Source organism: Cygnus atratus, chromosome 3, assembly GCF_013377495.2.
Source record: "Cygnus atratus isolate AKBS03 ecotype Queensland, Australia chromosome 3, CAtr_DNAZoo_HiC_assembly, whole genome shotgun sequence".
Classification (NCBI taxonomy): Eukaryota; Metazoa; Chordata; class Aves; order Anseriformes; family Anatidae; genus Cygnus; species Cygnus atratus.
In genome coordinates, this window is record NC_066364.1 from 48,105,593 (window position 1) to 48,125,036 (window position 19,444).

The 19,444-nt window shown below is 36.5% G+C and overlaps 1 protein-coding gene across 1 annotated transcript in view; it reads right to left on the bottom strand.

The window, feature by feature from the left end:
• The window catches only part of SEC63 (SEC63 homolog, protein translocation regulator), a 59,526-nt gene that overhangs the window by 1,643 nt on the left and 38,439 nt on the right, over positions 1-19,444 (bottom strand). Inside the window, exons 12-20 of the mRNA XM_035564843.2 lie at positions 14,320-14,474; positions 12,344-12,491; positions 10,650-10,732; positions 8,936-8,995; positions 8,566-8,724; positions 7,673-7,831; positions 6,628-6,729; positions 1,344-1,442; positions 384-488 (exon numbers count right to left, since the gene is read on the bottom strand). Of these exons, the coding sequence (XP_035420736.1) occupies positions 384-488; positions 1,344-1,442; positions 6,628-6,729; positions 7,673-7,831; positions 8,566-8,724; positions 8,936-8,995; positions 10,650-10,732; positions 12,344-12,491; positions 14,320-14,474 (1,070 nt within the window). The remainder of the gene's footprint in view (positions 1-383; positions 489-1,343; positions 1,443-6,627; positions 6,730-7,672; positions 7,832-8,565; positions 8,725-8,935; positions 8,996-10,649; positions 10,733-12,343; positions 12,492-14,319; positions 14,475-19,444) is intronic.

The window sequence follows — 19,444 nt, forward strand, 5'->3', positions numbered from 1 at the left end:
GTTAAAAAAAATACTGCTTCCAGAAATATGGCATGCTAGATTTTCCCATTAAATAGATGTATCTAGGACTAAGAAAAGAGAAACTGCATGACAGAGCTCAAGATATAAAGACAGAGCAAATTACACTGCAAAATTTAATAAAAAGAAAATATATATTAAAAAATGCACACACTGGAAAGCATCACAACCTTTAGTCCCATTTAAATCCATCATAAAACTGCTACTACTGGGATTAGGCAGAAACCACTTGAAAGCCACTCTTTGCAACTATTTTAAAATTAGGACATCTTGAATTCTTAAAGATAATGAGGCTTTGAGGATTTTAATAGCTATATGAAGTACCTTTTAATACAATACAAAAACACAATACAGTTAAGCATCACCTTCAATGGTTTAATCTGGTCCAAACCCATATATGAATCTGATCTTAAATAAACTGTGTACTGATAGTTTCCAGGCTTGCCTGGTGCTGGGAATTTCAGCTCTACCTGCAAAAGATAATTCACTCCGTGAGTTCTTACTACTTTGAAATGACATAATAGAACAATTAACTAAGTACTCTAGTGAGTAATAAATACTATTACTGAATAATATATATATATATATATATATATTTTATTTTATTTTTTTACAAGTGACATATATTTGAAAATTCCTATATGATAGAGTATCTGCAGAAAAATAAAGAATACCCAAGCACAATACCTTGCAAGAAAGATTAATATTCGTAGTCAAATTTTTTTTTCCTGATTTAGACCAAAGTAGCTCTACATTTTTAAGCATACAATTTCCTCCTGTTGTATGTTTCCTAACTCTAACCTCTGTGGATTTAGAAGAATATTTGGTCTGCTGAAAGTATTAGTTTACTGTTATTTGAAATGGAACATAAAATTTATTTAAAAAGAACAAAAGACATCAAGTCTCCAGTTTTCAGAAACACAAAGAACACAGCTGAAAGGTTACAGTCTTGAAAAGGCTCAGATGAGCCAAGGCTAATGTTTTACAGAAAAAAGAGCACTTCATATTTCTCACATATTTGAATAACTTTCTTTAAGAATGATCATTTTGTATGAATATTGGGTTGATCAGCTTTTGATATCAGGAAAAAATTATGATCTGGAAAGGAAGTTGAAAGGCTTAAATTATTTTTTCTTTTTCCATTATCAATTTTCACGGTTAAAAGGCTCTTGCATACTTCTATCAGGACAGTAAAATTCGTTTCCCTTTTTAAGAGTCAAGTATGAAAAAAATAAAACTGAAATGAATTAAATGTATTTGCATACCATAATACACTTTAGTACAGCTTTGCAACACTGAAAAAGTAAGTTTTTCCACTACTTTACCTCTTCTTTATCTTTTAGTGTACAAACATGGTATGGCATACATATTAGCATCTGCTCCTTTCGATCGGCAATATATAACCACCACCACTCTTGTTTTTCCTTTCAAAAAATAAAATAAAATATTAAAAAACAGGAATATTAAAGCCACAAAGACATTTGTACTGTTTACAGCAGTTAATTATGATTCATTGGTCCTTATAATACAGATACAAGGGATGTTGTGTTTCTTTTTTTTATAATTCTTATTTATGTATTAACAACATAAATAGTATATGCCACACACTGAAAGAAAACAGGTTATCACAAGTAACTGTTGGCCTCCAAAGGTTTCATTCATTCGTAGCCAACCCGATTTACCATATCAACACGGAACCATTCTGAAGAATTGTGTACACTGAGGATTAATGAGCAAGTTCATGCAAGTACAACGCTCCCCAGCTCCATTTAATACTACCTTAAGTCCTTCGACAGAAACCCAGCCTGGATGAAAAGGTCAGCATACACAGCAAAGCATGCTGAAAGACAAAGTACTCTTCCCAGTAAACCTCTGAACCCCTTCCAAATTCCACAGGTGGGAATCCAGTACTGTTAATGTATGGAATTTGAAGAATTTTTTAAGTCTACTGAAATAGTAGACTAAAAACAGTTGACTAGTCCAAAATCCTAATTGTTTTATTTTTCTTCTTGAACACTTCAGAACCAGTATTCGCTAACCTAAAATTTAAATTACGCATGTAAAAAGTCACAAAAGCTAAATAACTTTCTTCTTTTGAATTGACTGGTTATGCTAGTAAGCATTATCAACATCTCACTGGAATATTCACCTAGCAAAGTATAGATTTATAACATCAAAACACATACAACAGCATCCAAGAGACCCTCATCAGCACTGTTCAGTCCCATAGCAGAGAAGTACAAAATTAACTCAATATGTTAATGCCCATACTGCAGTGTATGGAAGTACAAGCAACTGCGTCACAGTAAAGCAACAGCAGTTCTTCACATGGTTAGAATAAACACTAAGAACAGAAAAAACACCTATTCATACACAATTTAAGACCAGAATTTGTAGAATTAAGCCCTTTTTGCAGCTACTCCAAGTGATTTATTTATGAATAACTGTTCCATGTGATTACAAGGCATAAATTATTTTAGGTGTAAGTTTTAACAGAAAATACAATGTCAATCTCCTTGACACTTGTAGCAAAGAAGAATCTTACACAGTAGAAATGTTTATTTCCCAGCCAAGGGGACTCTACGAACAGAAAGATAAACAGTATAAGCAGTACTAACAAGAACAAGAACTAAAGAAGGTAGAACCATTACAGACATGGCTACTTGCCATTTTGAGCCTATGAGGCCTCTAACCATAACAGAAAAGATCATCTTCTATACCAAGATGTAAGTTTTGACATTACTAAAACACTCTGCTGACTTGCTATACGCTGTGTATGTTTCCATCACACTTAATGGCAAGGAATCTTCTTTTTTTTCTTTAGAGCAAAGAACAGACCAGTTTTTGTGAAAATTCAGTTGACAGTTAAAAATAACACCCAACCAAGTGGGGAAAGAAATACCATTCATCACTCTAGTGCTCAAAGAAATCTATAGAGTAAACTCTTTGGAAGTAAAGAACCTGAACACAAAGTCATTTTTTATAGAAAGGACAACTGTGCAGGAGTGTCATTTTCCGTTCTCTTATTGGGTAGAATTTAAAGTTTGTGCCTGTGAGAATCTGGCAAGCTAACAGGCAAATGGGCAAAATGCCCTTTAACAGATGGGTGCAAGGTTTGGCATGCCAGGGAACCAGTATGTTCATGAAATTGGAATACCAGGGCTAGTTTCTACCTAAAAATGTCAAAACTACAATCTGTGCAGTTTCTGGATCTATCGTTGTGGAAGCAGAAGATAATTATTTAGGAACCTGCATAGATTAAAGATGCATCACTGGCAGAGTAATCAACTGCCTAAAAACTTCGATGAAAGCGTATACTGGTCCTCAGGAGGCAGTCCCAATGAGGCTCAGCAACACTCAAACATCCATAAACCCTGGAAATACAAAGATTAATACAACACTTCATCCACAACTCTGCAACTCTGAGCTGACAACAATCATGATTAAGCACACCATAAATCACAGAGGAGAAAATAAACCAGAGAGTTTTGTTCTTCAGGTTTTGTTCCTTCAGATTCTGCAAATCAACTCTGAATATGCTCCAACTGCAGCTGCATTCAACTTTTGGGAAATCAGTGCAGAGAAAACAGAAAATTTACAACTGCAACACCATGCATTTCCTTCAAGTTCAAATATTCGGTTCAGAACTATATTTTCTTTTTTAAACAAAATACTGCATTTTGATTTTATCATAAAATCCATCAACAGCTTTGTTACACACAGCAGCTTGTTACTTGAGAGCATAAGCAAAGTCTCTGAAGGAACCTTTAGTGCAGTAAAAATAAAACCTAATAGTTAGCACCCCTGTAGCACAGCGCATAGTATGTACTATTTGAGGTTAAATTGATGACCAAAGCCAGCTGCCTTTGCAGCAACAAGCAACAACTCTGCTGCGTATTTGACATGATCTAGGGCAGACTAGAAGAGCAAAATGCCAGTACAACTTTTCTTGTTATACTGGTGCACAGTCAGAAGTTGTACTGAGAGATGAGAAGTTGCCTAACAACGTCAGGAAAATGCAGCATTACAATAACCTCTTACAAAACCAGATGTCATGAGGCAGCACAACTCTCAGCTAAGGCCTTTAGGAAGTTTCTTTGGTTTGTTCGTCTATCTTGTCTGGCTCCTCAGCAATGATAAAGAAGTCACAGAAGACAGTGCAGGCACACTGGTCAGATCCCTGTCCTCACAATTACATCCTCATCTCTACGAGGTCCAGAAGACTCTTGCTTCCCACACTTTGCTTTCTAATAATAGCAGAACGGAGTAAAGACAGCAAGAATAGTAGGGATCACAAGTACGGGTACAACAGTGTATGCTTTGCACATGCAACAAGCCGTACAGAGCACAGAGTCTCGGCGAGTTAAGAGAAGGAGCAGATATACAGTGTCTCCAATGTTCTCCTGTTCTTCCCTATCTCAGTCATCTCCTTTAAACCACAAAAGGAAGCATAAGCCTTGCATCTCCTCCCTGTTACTGGAGCCAGCACAATGCAGGAGAAGAGACCCTAGATTAGCTCCCTAGTCAGACAGCAGGGAAGCAAAGGGAACCCTCTGAACCACCAGCCCGGAAAGAAAGCGTGGCCAAATACTCCTCCTTTCTGGTTCCAATCTGGTCATCTCCCACTGAGCTTTCTCACTTGCTCAGAACACAAAACCCACACTTTGAAAAATCCCATCCTTTTCATGGTTTCATTGTTGTAATGGGTTTTCAGCCACCTGCAAACTCGCCAGCAGTTTGCATAAGTAACAACCAATAGAACTTGCAAAACCAAAGGCTGCTGTAGAGACACCCCAACCTACCTACAGTACTGAGACACCATTCTTAAATACATCCCCTTCTCCTTTCTCTGGCACCTCCTCACAGCTGACTTTATATTTTTAAGCTGTATAGAAAAGAGTGCTCCATGATTTAATAGACACAGACACAGATTTCTAGGTTGGAAGAGACCTCAAGATCATCGAGTCCAACCTCCTGACCTAACACTAAGTACTCCACTAAACCATATCAGCTAAGCTCTACATCTAAACGTCTTTTAAAGACCTCCAGGGATGGTGACTCCACCACCTCCCTGGGCAGCCTGTTCCAATGCTTAATAACCCTTTCGGTAAAGAAGTACTTCCTAACATCCAACCTAAAACTCCCCTGTCGCAACTTTCGCCCATTCCCCCTCGTCCTGTCACCAGGCACGTGGGAGAACAGACCAACCCCCACCTCGCTACAGCCTCCTTTAAGGTAACTGTAGAGAGCGATAAGGTCGCCCCTGAGCCTCCTCTTCTCCAGGCTGAACAACCCCAGCTCCCTCAGCCGCTCCTCGTAAGACTTGTTCTCCAGACCCCTCACCAGCTTGGTCGCCCTTCTCTGGACTCGCTCGAGCACCGTCCATGTCCTTCCTGTAGCGAGGGGCCCAAAACTGAACACAGTACTCGAGGTGTGGCCTCACCAGAGCCGAGTACAGGGGGACAATCACCTCCCTAGACCGTGCTGGCCACACTGCTTCTTATACAGGCCAGGATGCTGTTGGCCTTCTTGGCCACCTGAGCACACTGCTGGCTCATATTCAGCCGACTATCAACCAATACTCCCAGGTCCTTCTCTGCCAGGCAGCTTTCCAAGCCACTCATCTCCCAGCCTGTAGCTCTGCTTGGGGTTGTTGCGCCCCAGGATGCAGGACCCGGCACTTGGCCTTGTTGAACTTCATACAGTTGACCTCAGCCCATCGCTCCAGCCTATCCAGATCCTCCTGCAGAGCCTTCCTGCCCTCGAGCAGATCGACACACGCACTTAGCTTGGTGTCATCTGCAAACTTACTGAGGGTGCACTGGACGCCCTCATCCAGATCATCGATAAAGATATTAAAGAGGAACGGCCCCAGTACCGAGCCCTGGGGGACACCACTAGTGACCAGCCTCCAACCAATTGGCATATTGGCATATGGCGGTTCCAGACTATGCTGCGGTACAAAGAGGCAGCTTTACTAACCCTCTCCATCTTCCACAGCTGCACCCTCCTTTGCCACCACGCTGTTGCATTGAGACTAGACGTCAAGCAGCAAGCCAGAACAACTGCTGATATAAATGACTCCCCAAACTCTCTGGTCATTTTTGTTAACACAGGAGGAGTCAAGACCTCCCCCTCTCAGAGGGGCTTGCAGCAAGCTAAAGAGCAGGTAATGCTCTACATTAACTCTTTATTTAGAGCAACTGCTGTGCTTTCACATTGCACAGCACAAATGGAAGAGAGTACTATAAATTAGAGCCCTAAATCTGAAAGGTTTCATTCTGAATGTATCTGTACGTAGTAGATCAGCAGAAGAAAACTTTAGCTTTGTTGCCATTGGAAAAAATATCTTAAATTATATACAAATTTGCAAGTCTCTGGGAACTGGATAGAAAGAACATATCAACAGGTTTTACTAAACTGAGAAAATTTTAAGAGGATTTTTTAAGAGGATTTTAGAAAGCAAGACATTTTCAAGTAAAGATTAACAATTTCTTCAAGCATTAAGATATTTTTGAAGTCCAGTATTTACAGGAAAACTATATAAAGAGAGATTATTTATTATATTAATTCTCATGTTTCACAACTATAATGTTTTCTATTACTGACCTCAGGAAAAAAGAGACTGTAAACAGGATGTGTTATCTTCGACTTGGTTTCAAGAAGAGCTCGTTCCTTTCTCTGTATACTTTGCTGTAATTCTTGCCACTCCTGTCAAAGACAAATTTAAAGAGTTACTGTGCACTACCCATCTCTTGACCAAAAAAAGGAAAAATTTTAGCCTATGAAAAAGATACCTAGGACAAGCTCTTACACTACTATACTGCACTATCTTTTATAAATGGGAAAGGCACAGAGATTAAATTATACAGTACAATTAAAAGCAAGATATATATATTTATATATCTAATTGTAAAACTAATGAAACCACTAATGTAGGTATTTATAAAAACAACAAAAAACAGATCTGCAAGATCAGTCTGCACATTCAGAACTCTCTACTATGGCATAACCTATAAACACTCATCTAATCTGTAAGTGTCTTGATTAAGAGCTCTTTTTCCCCGCCCAGTCAGAAAATTATTCTCACCCTGTACTGGACTTCCAGCTGTCTCTCTTAAGTCTTCCACGGTGGTGCAGAAGTCATCTGCAACCACAATGCCTCATTCTCAATTGCAACCTCTTAATCCCCAGTTTCAAATGACTAACCGAATAATCAACAGTAGAGTTTCCATATTAAGCACATATACTAGTTCCTTCAACTACTACATGCTATAGTATGTATTATACAGTATACAATAGCTACTGTATATAAAGAACAAAATTCAAAGGAGAGGTGTTATATGATAATCTGCAGCAGTTAGTAATCAAATTAAGCTGAAAGAAACATTGCAATCACTCCCTGAAGTTAAGCTAGTTTTCTCTTTTCATTTTTATGCTTTGTCTACGTTGCAAAGACTTTTCACTACTCTTTCTAAAACAGACTTGCAATGACAGAGCTCTTATGCCAGAATAAGGCCTGAAAACCTCTGGTGTACTGATATTACTGCCTTTATCCTAGTGTTGCCTAGCCTGAGGGGATGCTAGAGGATTAAAATGCATTTTCTCTCAAGCCCAGAGGCAATATTACCCTTCAAGAAAAAGCAAGACTTACAGCTTCGTCGTCTTTGTTTTGTTTCTCATCTTGTTCTCTATCGGAGTCTCTGTCACTTCCATCATCTTTTTCACTTTGAGAGTCCCTGTTTGTTTCTTCTTCTTCAGATTCACTTCCTTTATCAGAGATCTCTTCTTCTTCTTCCTTCACAACTACTTCCTAGTGAGGAAAAAAACAACAAAACCACCCACCTCTAACTTAGTTTGTCTGCATTACTGTAGTATGTAGCATTTTCAGCATTTGTTTTAAGGTCATAGCTCTCATTTCCTATTTTGATCTACAGTCTTCCTGTGTCACAGAGAACGTCTACAATGAAGATTAATCTTTTTCACCTCATGTCCTAAGAGGAGCAGGGAAGCAATTTTCCTTCTCCATATGGTATCCGCAACACAAATAGGAGAAAGGAGTGTTTGATTCCAGGGACGCATTTCAAAAGAGTCATACAAAAATTAGAGAGAACATAAGGAAATACCTACAACATGACCCATGAAATGGACAAAACACCATGCAGTGGGAGCATAAAGGTACTAAACCTGTTTAATTTACCAGAAGAAAATCTCATCTTATTCATTTTTTGCCCTTAAAGTAAAAGTAAAAGGTATGGAACAATCCATATCCCAGATGGCAGCATAACAAAATTATTAAAAAGGGAATATGAAGCCAGACTTCTAATCTAGTTAGGCACAATTTTCAGTGGGCCACAAGAAACACTACTAGGGTGGGGTTCACTGATAATTTTATCTGTAATTTTTATAATTTCAAGAAAAAGAGTATTTTAGGAAACATGCTTTACAGAAGCATTGAATGAAATGTAAAAAGCAAACAAAACAAATATCAGATTAGGAATGATAACCTGAACATAAAACTAAAATATCAATGAATCTATGAGCTACCCCATTAGCTTGTTTTTGCTTCTGCTGTTTTGGTGGCTGCAATGAAGGCGGCACAGGTTTCTTTTTTAATGGCTTCTTTTTCTTTGATTTTGAAGCTTTCTTGGTTCCTTTATTCTTTTGCTGCCATCCTTTGCTCTTCACTTTGTTGCCATCTCCTTGCTGTAAGAAAGTAGTATTTAAAATATTTATTCTGTTCATCAAATTTCAGGTATCCACTCTACTTCAAGCATTTTAAGCTGAGAACCAAAGTTAGAAAACACAGTTCAAGAGACACTTAGTAGGTGTTTCTGAAGAAGATGCTTGAGAAGGGCAAATATAGTAACTCAAAGTTCTCTTCGGCTAGCAAGAGGAACATTTATTCTCAACTTACCCCCTCTTCTGCTGGCTGCTCTTCTGCTGAACATATAGACTGTTCCTTTTCAAACACTTCCTGATTAGAGAAAGATGTGAGAACTGTTAATGCCTCTCTGTACCAAACGAGCAAACGATTAAAGAGTTGCATTTATATTTGAATTTATCTAAATATAGCTAAATCCGTTCTGAAGGTTTTATTCAAAAAATTTTTTTTCCACTGACAAACGCAACAGGGGATTAACACATCAAAATTAGACTATTTCAAACATTTGGTCTAGGACTTTTCCATCGCTAACATTAAAAAGAAATTTAGTAACAACGTGCCATCATGTTCCAAAGAACCTGCTTGTTTTATAAAAAATCCTTTATCACAAAAGCAAACAGTAGTAAAATGCAAATGCTGTTCCAATTGCCGGAACATTAAAAACTAACAGCTGTACTGCTAATCAGGGACACAGGAAAGCAATCAAGCTAGATATATGAAACATTAAGACAAAAACACAAAGTTAGTATTCTGTTCACTAGAACATTCTATATAAATGGAAGTTTTCCATGTCTTTCTTTCATCAAAGCATACTATGTGCCATTAAAAAGAACATAAAAACAGTTACAGGGATATGTCTTACAGAATGATGGCAAACGAGATACCACCACAAAAAGTGTCTTATAAAGAGCTAGTTCTAGTGTTTAGACCATGTATATCAAGGTCAGACCGCCTAGTAGAGTTCCCTGTAGAAAGCACCTTAAAATAAAAACCTTAAAGTTTTCTATGCACTGTCAGACCTCTTAATTAATTTTGCAGTACAGTTAAGTTTGCTCACAATTTTCAGCTTTCTCCAGCAGAGTGATGGTGCTTTTAATTTCTACTTACTGCATCCTCAGTTACCATTGAGATGCCGCATTCTGAAATTCCACAACATGAACACATGGTAGTTGCACATACAGACTGCTTTGTGTTTAACTGCCTTCAGTGTGTAGTCTGGTCCCCAACTGTTATACGCCTGCTTGTATGCCCTGTGTTAGCGACTTAACTCAAGACCTTCCATTTGCTTAGACAAATAGTACAGATGTAAAAAAATATACTGGAGGCTCTGTTGGGTAAAAGTTTATTTAGTTTGTGTACTACCTTTTTCATTCAAATAAAGTCATTACTACATTTTAAGATAAAAAATAAGCACAAGTCAGAAATTTAACTCTTAGGGTGCAGTATTATTTTGGTTACATAATGTTGCTACCCAGTCTACTTTCTATGGCACAGGTGTATCTCCTTTATATTAAGTTATGTATATGCTATACTCTGCTGGACTGAGTTTCCTAAGTGTCCAAAAAAAAAAAAATCAACGGATTTGTAACATTGAGCCCACAAAGTGAAATCAGTTTCAAACACTATCCTAAGTATTTGATCAAATACTTCATCCTATCTCAGGAACTAAGTTTCTGAATGTCTTTCACTCTTACTTACACACCTCAGAGCAGTATCACCTGCCATATTCTTTTATTGTTTCCTGCAGAGCTGCAATGGGTCTGACTCAACTTCAGTCTGACCCCAGGAAAACTGACTCATTCAGAAACAGAAATATAGAGAGGATCAAGAGCACAAGTTCTCAATTTCGAATCTTTATTTTACAGTTATATTTACAAAACACTACACTAGCTCCCAAAGAATAAATGCTTGCTTACTGGCAGATAATTGCAGTTAACCTTAAAGAACAAGTATTGTTAATACTTACTGCCATGGTCTGTCTTGTCAGTGTGACCAGAACAGTGACAAGAGAACCCACTGTAATATTGTTGCTGTCTTCATCATCCAAAACTAGGATAAAAGGAAACAAAATTACCTGTTACACTTCTGTCAAGCATTTTTTTCCATTACACATTATTTTCTGTCAAAAAATGGAATTTGTACGCTTATATTTAGAAATAACAGAAACCATCTCAAAATATTATTTAATAAGTCTCTTACAACATCAAATATACTATCAGGATGAGGGCTGGTAATGTAGCAAACTATAAAATAGCAACACTGAATTTGAAATTTTAATTGCATGGAAGTTAGAAAATTCAAAGTTACTGCTGCTGTGGGAACCATAATTCTATTATATTGTGCATTATATATATTAAAGCATAAAACTTCAGAAACATGAAATACCACATATGACCAAAGGGACCTTGTTGTACTTGTTCTGGGAATCATAACTTTGATTTTCCTGACTTTCATATGATTAACAACTCAATTTCAATGCCACTTTAACAATCATGCATTTAATTCTTTTTTAAGTAGAAGGCGAAGGAAAATAAAAGAATAGCAATGATTACTTTAACTAAAACATCAAACGTAAAACCCACAGGAAGGCCATTGAGGAGTTTATCTCTTCAGTCTATGAACTGGAAAATGTCCCAGGTCGAGGAAGAAGAGTTATATCCCAGTGTGGAACTTTTATTTACACCCCACCCTGCCCCAGGAAGGCAGTTTTACTATTCACTAGTTTCACATATATATATTTCATACAATGTTTCATTATATTCCATATAACTTCAGTACAATAAAGTAGTGGGGTTTCTGTTGTTGTTTGCTTTTTTAAAAAAAAACAATATTTAGAAATACCAAGCTCAACAGACATTTGTTTCCTTAACAGGCATTTTCATTAACATTTTGTTCTCAGAGAGGACTATGCATATGACAAGTTAAAAATTAGGCTACCCAAACAAAATCCATCACATTTTGAATTTGATCATTGCCACCACAGTAACAATATAAATAAGTATTAGAACAACCTTTCATATATTTCAGATTTACTAGCACTGATCTACACAGGAAAGGAGACTGAAGAACCAATCCACTTTCCACTAAACAGCTACCTAACAGGGACTGCTTAATAATATACCTAAACTTCGGAGATTAAGACAGTTATACACTCATTGAAACAGTGCATAAAAAAATCTAAGCATAGCATGGAAATATTCTACCATATATGAAAACCGTAGAAAGATTATCACAAATAGACCCACGAATATTTAGTCATCAGGGTCTGCAATTCAAAAATCTCATAACTGACTCTCCATACTGGAATAAGCTGAGCATAAATTCTGGTATGAGGACAACTTTTTAAGATAGCTAATAAAAGTGGCATTTCAACCAGAATTCCATATTACTCGTGAAATATTAAATCAACTGGTGAAATACCAGATAAGCTCCTGTAGGAGAAAGTATTGCTGGCTTGGGAATTTGTGAAATGTTTTAATGTATTTTATCTTCGCAGACTATTAATCTCACATACAAGAGTCTGCCAATCAAAAAAAGGCATTTCCAAGCCACATAAATAATAGTGAGTTGTGTTTCAGAGTCCTCCAAAAGACTATTGCCAATAGACTACCAAAATGTCAGAAGGCTGACACATACAGAACAAAAAGACCTCCGACTTACCCTGTGGTTTTATATCCATAGTGACATATGGAAAGCTACCAAGGACAGCCATAACTTCATCATATTTCTTATCTTCAAGGAAATGCAGTAAATTCCGACGATCAGAACCTTTCAAACTCACCAAATCCTGAATACTTTTGATTTTATACTGAATTTAAAAAAAAAAAAAGAAACCACATGGTAGCAGAGAACACAGTCCACAAAAACTCTTGCTAATACATCACTCGTGTCCCCACATTACTAATACATACACAACATTTGATTTGTTCTTATGAAAAAGCCACACTTTAGAAAACTAGCAAGTTTTGCTAAGCAATAAAACAAAGAGGTTCCATTCTAACCTAATGGTTCTGGTCTGAACACTGGTGTGTTCCACAGAATGCGATTCCTTAGAAACTGAATAGATTTGTTACGAAACTATTATTTAAGCTCAGCTCTTTCAGAAAGCTGAGTCAAGAAACCCTACTAATTGAGTTCTTTATTTAACTGGACTACCTCAGTGCTTTGATATTTATACTAGTAGGAAAAAGCTAAGTAACTTGTACTTAGTTGTTACACTGAATTACAAAGAAATCCAAAATTATTCCTTTTTAAAGATTTGCAGAGTGGAGGGGCAAGGACAGAAACAGATTTGTCTGAACACTAAATTACCTCACACTATTAGGAAAGCATGTATTTTATTAAAATCAACTTAACGTATCTAGGCAGGTTGATCATGATTCCGGGCAGGCTGATCATGTCTCCATCTAGGGGACTATATTTTAAATGAATTGCATGGAAATCCTGTACAAATAAGCCTAACAAATTGGTCTCCTCTCTTTCAGGGAAAAGATGAGTGGGATTACAAAGTAGTCAAATTCTTGTTTTCTTAGGAACACTATACATATCAAAAATATATTCAAAATTGTGCGTACTTTTTTGTATGCTCCCTATAGACTGCAGCTGGATTATGGAAAATAAGCATTTAACAATACTTGTAAGAGAAAGGTTCTTCTACTTGATCCCAAGGAACAGACTAATGCCAGTGAATGAGCATCTTCAAACTAAATCAAAAATGTAGCACTCAAGAATTCGTTATCTTTACACTAATAAAGAAGCATTTAAACACCACCTAATGCTGTAGTTAAAGCTAAACAAAACTTTCATTACATAAAAATATTTTTAACATTTATCACAATTAGCCACTGTCATAAGACTATCACAAAAGTCAACCTCTATTAGAATATAACTGCTTGTTTCTAACCAGGAATTTGTGGAAGATATGCTACAGTCAAACAAATAAGCAGGTTTGAACACAGCATTAGTCAGTGCAACAGGCGTAAAGAAATGTATACAGGTATTCAGACAACACAGTCACACGATCTTTTTTGTACTTAAATTCTACAAATATCAATACTTATCCAACTACAACTACACAGCAATAGCTTTGTTTTTTAAATGCATCCTCTTTCATACACAAAGGATCACAAAACCTGAAATACTTAAACACAGTAATTAACTATTTTTTTCCCTTTATGAAGTCCTTTGTGCTATCATCAAATTGCATTTTCTATCAAACTAGATTACAGAATGGTGTAAAGCCAAACAATCAAAAAAACATATTCCAGCTGTACTGTGAAAACATGCTACATTCAACAGAAGATAACACTTTGCAATAAGAAAGAAACTGTTTCTTCTGTTTCTGAGGTCAAGGTGCCTTTTATACTTAACAAATATCTGATCTTAATTCCTACCTCCTAACAGAGATGGAATTTAAAAATACAAAAAGCACACAGATCTAGGATATATTACACTGAATTCCTCATACTCCTATATATGCACATCCTATTTATACATAGATATATATATACACACACACAAATACTGATATTTTCTTTTTTCTCGTAGTTAATTCGTGACCTTGTTTCCTTATAGACCAACAGGTTAATCAAAACACTGTTTTAATAAATTAACAAGCATCATTCCTAGTCTTATACCTTTTTATGATTGGAGACTCGCCTAAGATTGTCCTCTTCAATGTGAGGCAGCTGCAGAAGTGGAGACTTGAACTGCTGAAGTCCTTGGACAGTCATCTGGGAAAGCTTCATGCAATTTTCCAGAGATCCCAAAGATGGAGCACGGAACTCCCTTTCTTGGGGAGAAAGGAATATACCACATCATTTTAATTTTTTTCCCCCTTTTACACTTTTCCAATCTATATTTGAGTTATAGACTACAGGCAACCTTGTTTTCAGTAAACCGAACAGAAGAAAGTAGCATTTTAAAGCTTTCAGCATAATTAATCAGGCAGCCTTTTTACTCTCCTTGTAGTCACATAGTTCAGCAGACATTTTCTTTCCCCCCTATTTAAGCTATCATAGTTGAACGCTAAGAAAAGGAAAGGCTTCCATCTAACAGTCTCAGGGAACAACAGCACAATGTATCTACGCTGCCAGTTACAGAGAGAAGCTCCACCACAAAGTTTGTGGAAAAAAAACACAGCATCAGAAATTTGTTTTACATTTGTATACTATGTATGTGTGCATGTTTAACACATTTAGCTCTACTTTGTAAGCATATCATTAAATATAACCTATCATTAACCTTTTGCAACACGTTATTTCCAAAATTTAAAAAGGGTTCTAAGATCATCTTGAGAGATAAACGTAAAAGTAGCAGCCTAGCACATGCAAGAAAAAAAACGTAGGTATAACTGAAGCTAAGCAGAGCATATTATGTTGGAAGGCAGTAAGAATAGCTGTAAAATATCAAAGGCAAGATGACTTATAAGCAAGCCTAGAGGATAGGTGTCTAAGCAAACATCTACACAATTTTTCATTTAGATTTTTTAAGTACAGAGAGATATATATGCTACATCATTAAACAAAGCGAAGATACACAAGGAGAAAGTCTTAACCGGAGCCCAGCAAAAGAAAAAAATTGCTATTTAATACTCTTCATCATGTCTGCAAAGAAAAAAAGAACAGCAAGGCAGACAGGTTTCCACATACTGTTCTCTACTACTTTATTTGACAACTGTCAATTCATAAATAAGATTTCACAAAACCCTGTTTAGGAAACCCATTTCAGAATCCAGCAGCTCATGAGCTGTTGCAAGTATGAAATTGGCAATGTTCAGGTTGCTCTATACGCACTTTCCACTGAAACAGAAAAATAAGTTAGATGTTCTTCAGAGAGACAAAAGGAAGTTAAGCAACTTAATTCTTTTCTGAACTCGTATGTGGCATATGAAAGAGCTGAAGGCAGTTTTAAACAAGCATTACAGAAAGGACGTAACTTACAAAGCCTGTCAGCTTATCTATAAATCCATGCATGCATTTTCCTAAACTTTTCCCAGAAACAAAGGATTTTTGGTTATCTTGACTGGTACAGCTATTTTTAAATATATTTCTATGCTGAATATAAGTATAAATACAACTATTTGTGCACATACAAATACCAATATACACATACACGTATACAAATACGTATATTTGGTATAGATGGATTTGACTGTTACTGGTATGTCTGAGATGCTACAACAGGGGCACACAGGCATCTTTCAATAAGTAGGTAGATGGTAAGATGGAATATACCCACACTGCTAGGGCTGTGCAATCATGATTATCACAATATCAGGGCAGTTATAGATGTGGATATCAACAGGTTTACTTGCACCTGGATCAGAGGGCAGACAGGCTGTAATCTGCACCCCACCAAAAAAAAATACCAAAACAAAAATTGCCAAGTGTTCTATTTAAGCACCAGTGGCCAAGAATTTTGATACAAAACAAGTTTATATTAATTTTAAAACCTTTTACAGAGGAAATATGGAAAGGTAACAAATCTGACCAAAGAAAGCAAACTCGATGTCTTCGGTATATTTTCTCCTTCATCTACACCGCTACTTTTCTGCACATTTATAGGCAGCTAATACTGCATTTAAATATATGTGAAAGATTGCTCCATCTCCTGTGCTCCACTGGCCCCTCTCCCCCCTTATGGCTTGTTTCTTCATGAATTACACAAAGCTATAAATACAATCAGCTATCAGAACAAATTACACAACAGGACATTTTTTTAACACAATATATTAAAAAATAGCACAAAGATTATATGCAAAGCAGAGAGAAAAATAACACCAGAGAGATTATGAAGGGAACCATCTGGCTAGACATGCTGATAAGTAACAAAGATGCAAATTCTACCTTTCCAAAAAATAGTAATGGGTAGACTAACCTTCCAACTAAGTAGCACAAAATTTCATTTCCGTCCTACCTATCTACAACCTCCCCTGTAATTTTTTTCATCTGCTTCTAAGGAAAGTCATGCTGCAAACTAAGTTAATAAAAAGGTCCTAAACATTCTCTGACAAACTGGCTTTCACAGGAAATTCACCTAGAGCTTTGAGACCACAGAGCACCAGTCAAAGCTGATATTCCTGTTTCTCAAAGCATTAACTCATCATCCACATGACAGTAGAAAATGTTTTAACCAAGCTGGACAACATTATTTTGGTTTCCTGAAAATAACATGGGACTATACCTCTGAGAGTGAATTTGAGAACAGTATAGCTTTTAACAATACCCAACTGCCCTCTACATAGATGTCATAACTGCACATATTTTGACAGCTTCTGCTTGTCAAAGTGCACAAGATAAGATGACCTTTAATCTATGAAACACAAGGACATCCAAAACATATGACATGAAACAAGTCGATCACAAATTTAAATGCAAACAACAGCTGCTTGTGAGGGAATGGGTCAAACCACAACCGCTAAGTCATACTGCGTCTCCCAGTCCGAATTATGAAACCTACTCTGAGCGGACAGCTCAGCTGATGCTTAAACCTTCCTGCATACAGTTTCTAGAGCATATTGTATGTTTTTGACAACGAACACCGCATTGACAGGGCAGCTTTCCGCTTAAAGGATGATCTCAAGGAAGCCATCAAGATAGCTGATAATCAGTGGGCCTAAACTACCAGTTGCCACCACAAAACAATGGATGCAAACAAGGGATGCCACAGAGCAAGGCATATTTTCAGGGAGCAGAATGCAAAATAAAGTCTCACGGGCTATGCAGAAATTTGGCAAGAGCATACAAGACATTTTATCGGAAGGTAATTCACAACTGCCACATTTTTTCACCAGGCTGGAAAAATCATAGCAGTGAATAAAACTCTGACTGGACTGAAATGAAAATAACATCCATTTTGTTTTTATGAAAGAAAATTCAAACTGTTATTTGCAAATAACAAATAATAAACTCAAACTTATTTGCAAAGAATGACAGCTCTGTTAAAAATTAAGACCTACATTCATTCTTTTATGATGGATTATTTCTAATAGGGCTTGCTAAGAAAGCTAGTGTCCATGGCTTTCATGGGGATACACAGCAGTAGTACAGTCTGCAGCACTACTTTTGCGATCCACAGAGGAAGGACGCTTGTCCCTGTCAGGGGAACTTCATAAATCTCCCTCCATGATGTGCTGTCCTTAGTATCTGTCATTCTTTCTTGCATCTCCTTCAAGAATAGCTGACATGGGATTGAGATGAATGCTGTATGGACATTTTAAAAGTTAACTAGGAAACTAAGTGTCAAGTTTCTGAAGATTAATTTTCAAGGCGCTTTTCTTCAAGACTTGATTACAAAGAAGTATGCATAAATGCTTACAGAATTTTTGAAAGCACAGATTTTAATACTACTGCTACATTATTAGTAGTATTATTTCAGGATATTTGAAAGACAAATGAACATAGTGCAAAACAAAACTCCTCACCCAGGCATCAATTTAGCTTTCACAAAATATGATTCATCCACAAAATGTTTCTTCAGATAATATTAACCCCATGCTTTCACCTCTATTTTCAAATATCAGGACTGCTGGACACCTATTGCTAATTAGAGAACATGATAATTAATTTGATGTACCATGCCATTAATTTGAAAATTAGAACTGAAACCAGAAACTTCCATCGTTTAAGTTTTAAGGTACTTTATATTACACTAAGATGACAAATACAGACTTAAACGAAAAAAAGAGTCTTTCAAAAACTGCAGTATCTTTTATATTACTCATATCTTAAGAAAATAAACAACAACAGCTTTTCAATTTCCAGTTTGTTCCCAATGAGAAAGTCAGCAGGGAGTAAAACTCTACATGTGTGCTGTCATTAAAAATAGAGCCAACATTTTAAATTTGCTAAGCAACTAAATAGCAAAAGAATAAATACTTCTATTTGGCACACGCAAGGGCTTATAAGGAGAAAAATGTTTTCATACAAGTGAGTTTTCTAATTAGCTAGAATATGTTGACTCAGCCTGGCTGAGCTAGCAAAACTTCGAAAAAATATTTCGAAAACAGCTACTTAGCTTTTTATGAAATACATTATTAAACTATTAAACAAATAGAGCTTGAAAGCATTGGTTTCCCCATGTTAAATACGTATTTGAGATTCCTTTACAGTATGGTTGTGGTGCTAGTCCAGAGAACACTCACAAAAACATACCCAGTATCTATCTACATACAGCTGAGCTCCTAATATGACTCATTACTAAATATAATGCTACAATAACTTATACAATGAAAAATACATCTGTTGTTTCTTCCTAGGTTTCAAGTTTGCTCCCCAGCAGTCTCAGAGACTGGTAAAGATAGGGGTTAAAAGTGAAATACACATTAACTTCTTTGTTGCTTATTTCTCAAATAGGATAGTCAAACAGCATGCAACAGCTTTATCTATTTGTCTCCTCTCTCTCTCATTTTACCAGATTATGGAGCACTATTTCCAGCACCACATGCAATAGGGCTGAGGAAGATCTTCCCCAAAACTATTCGTTAGGAGGCTATAATGCTTGTTAAAGGGGTTTGGGTCTAGTGAAAACCAGCCAATGAGTATTATTTGACAGCTACCATAATAGTCACCAGTTTGGCATAAGTATGCCCTGCTTATATTTGTTGTGATAAAGGAATAAGACCCAAGTCTTTACTCCACAAACAACCCTCTTAAGCTTAAACCCTTTTTATAATAAAAATGAAAAAGCTCAAGTATTACATTTCAAATAAATTATATTTTTTTACAACAATTACAGCTAACTACCTGCCATTACAAAAAT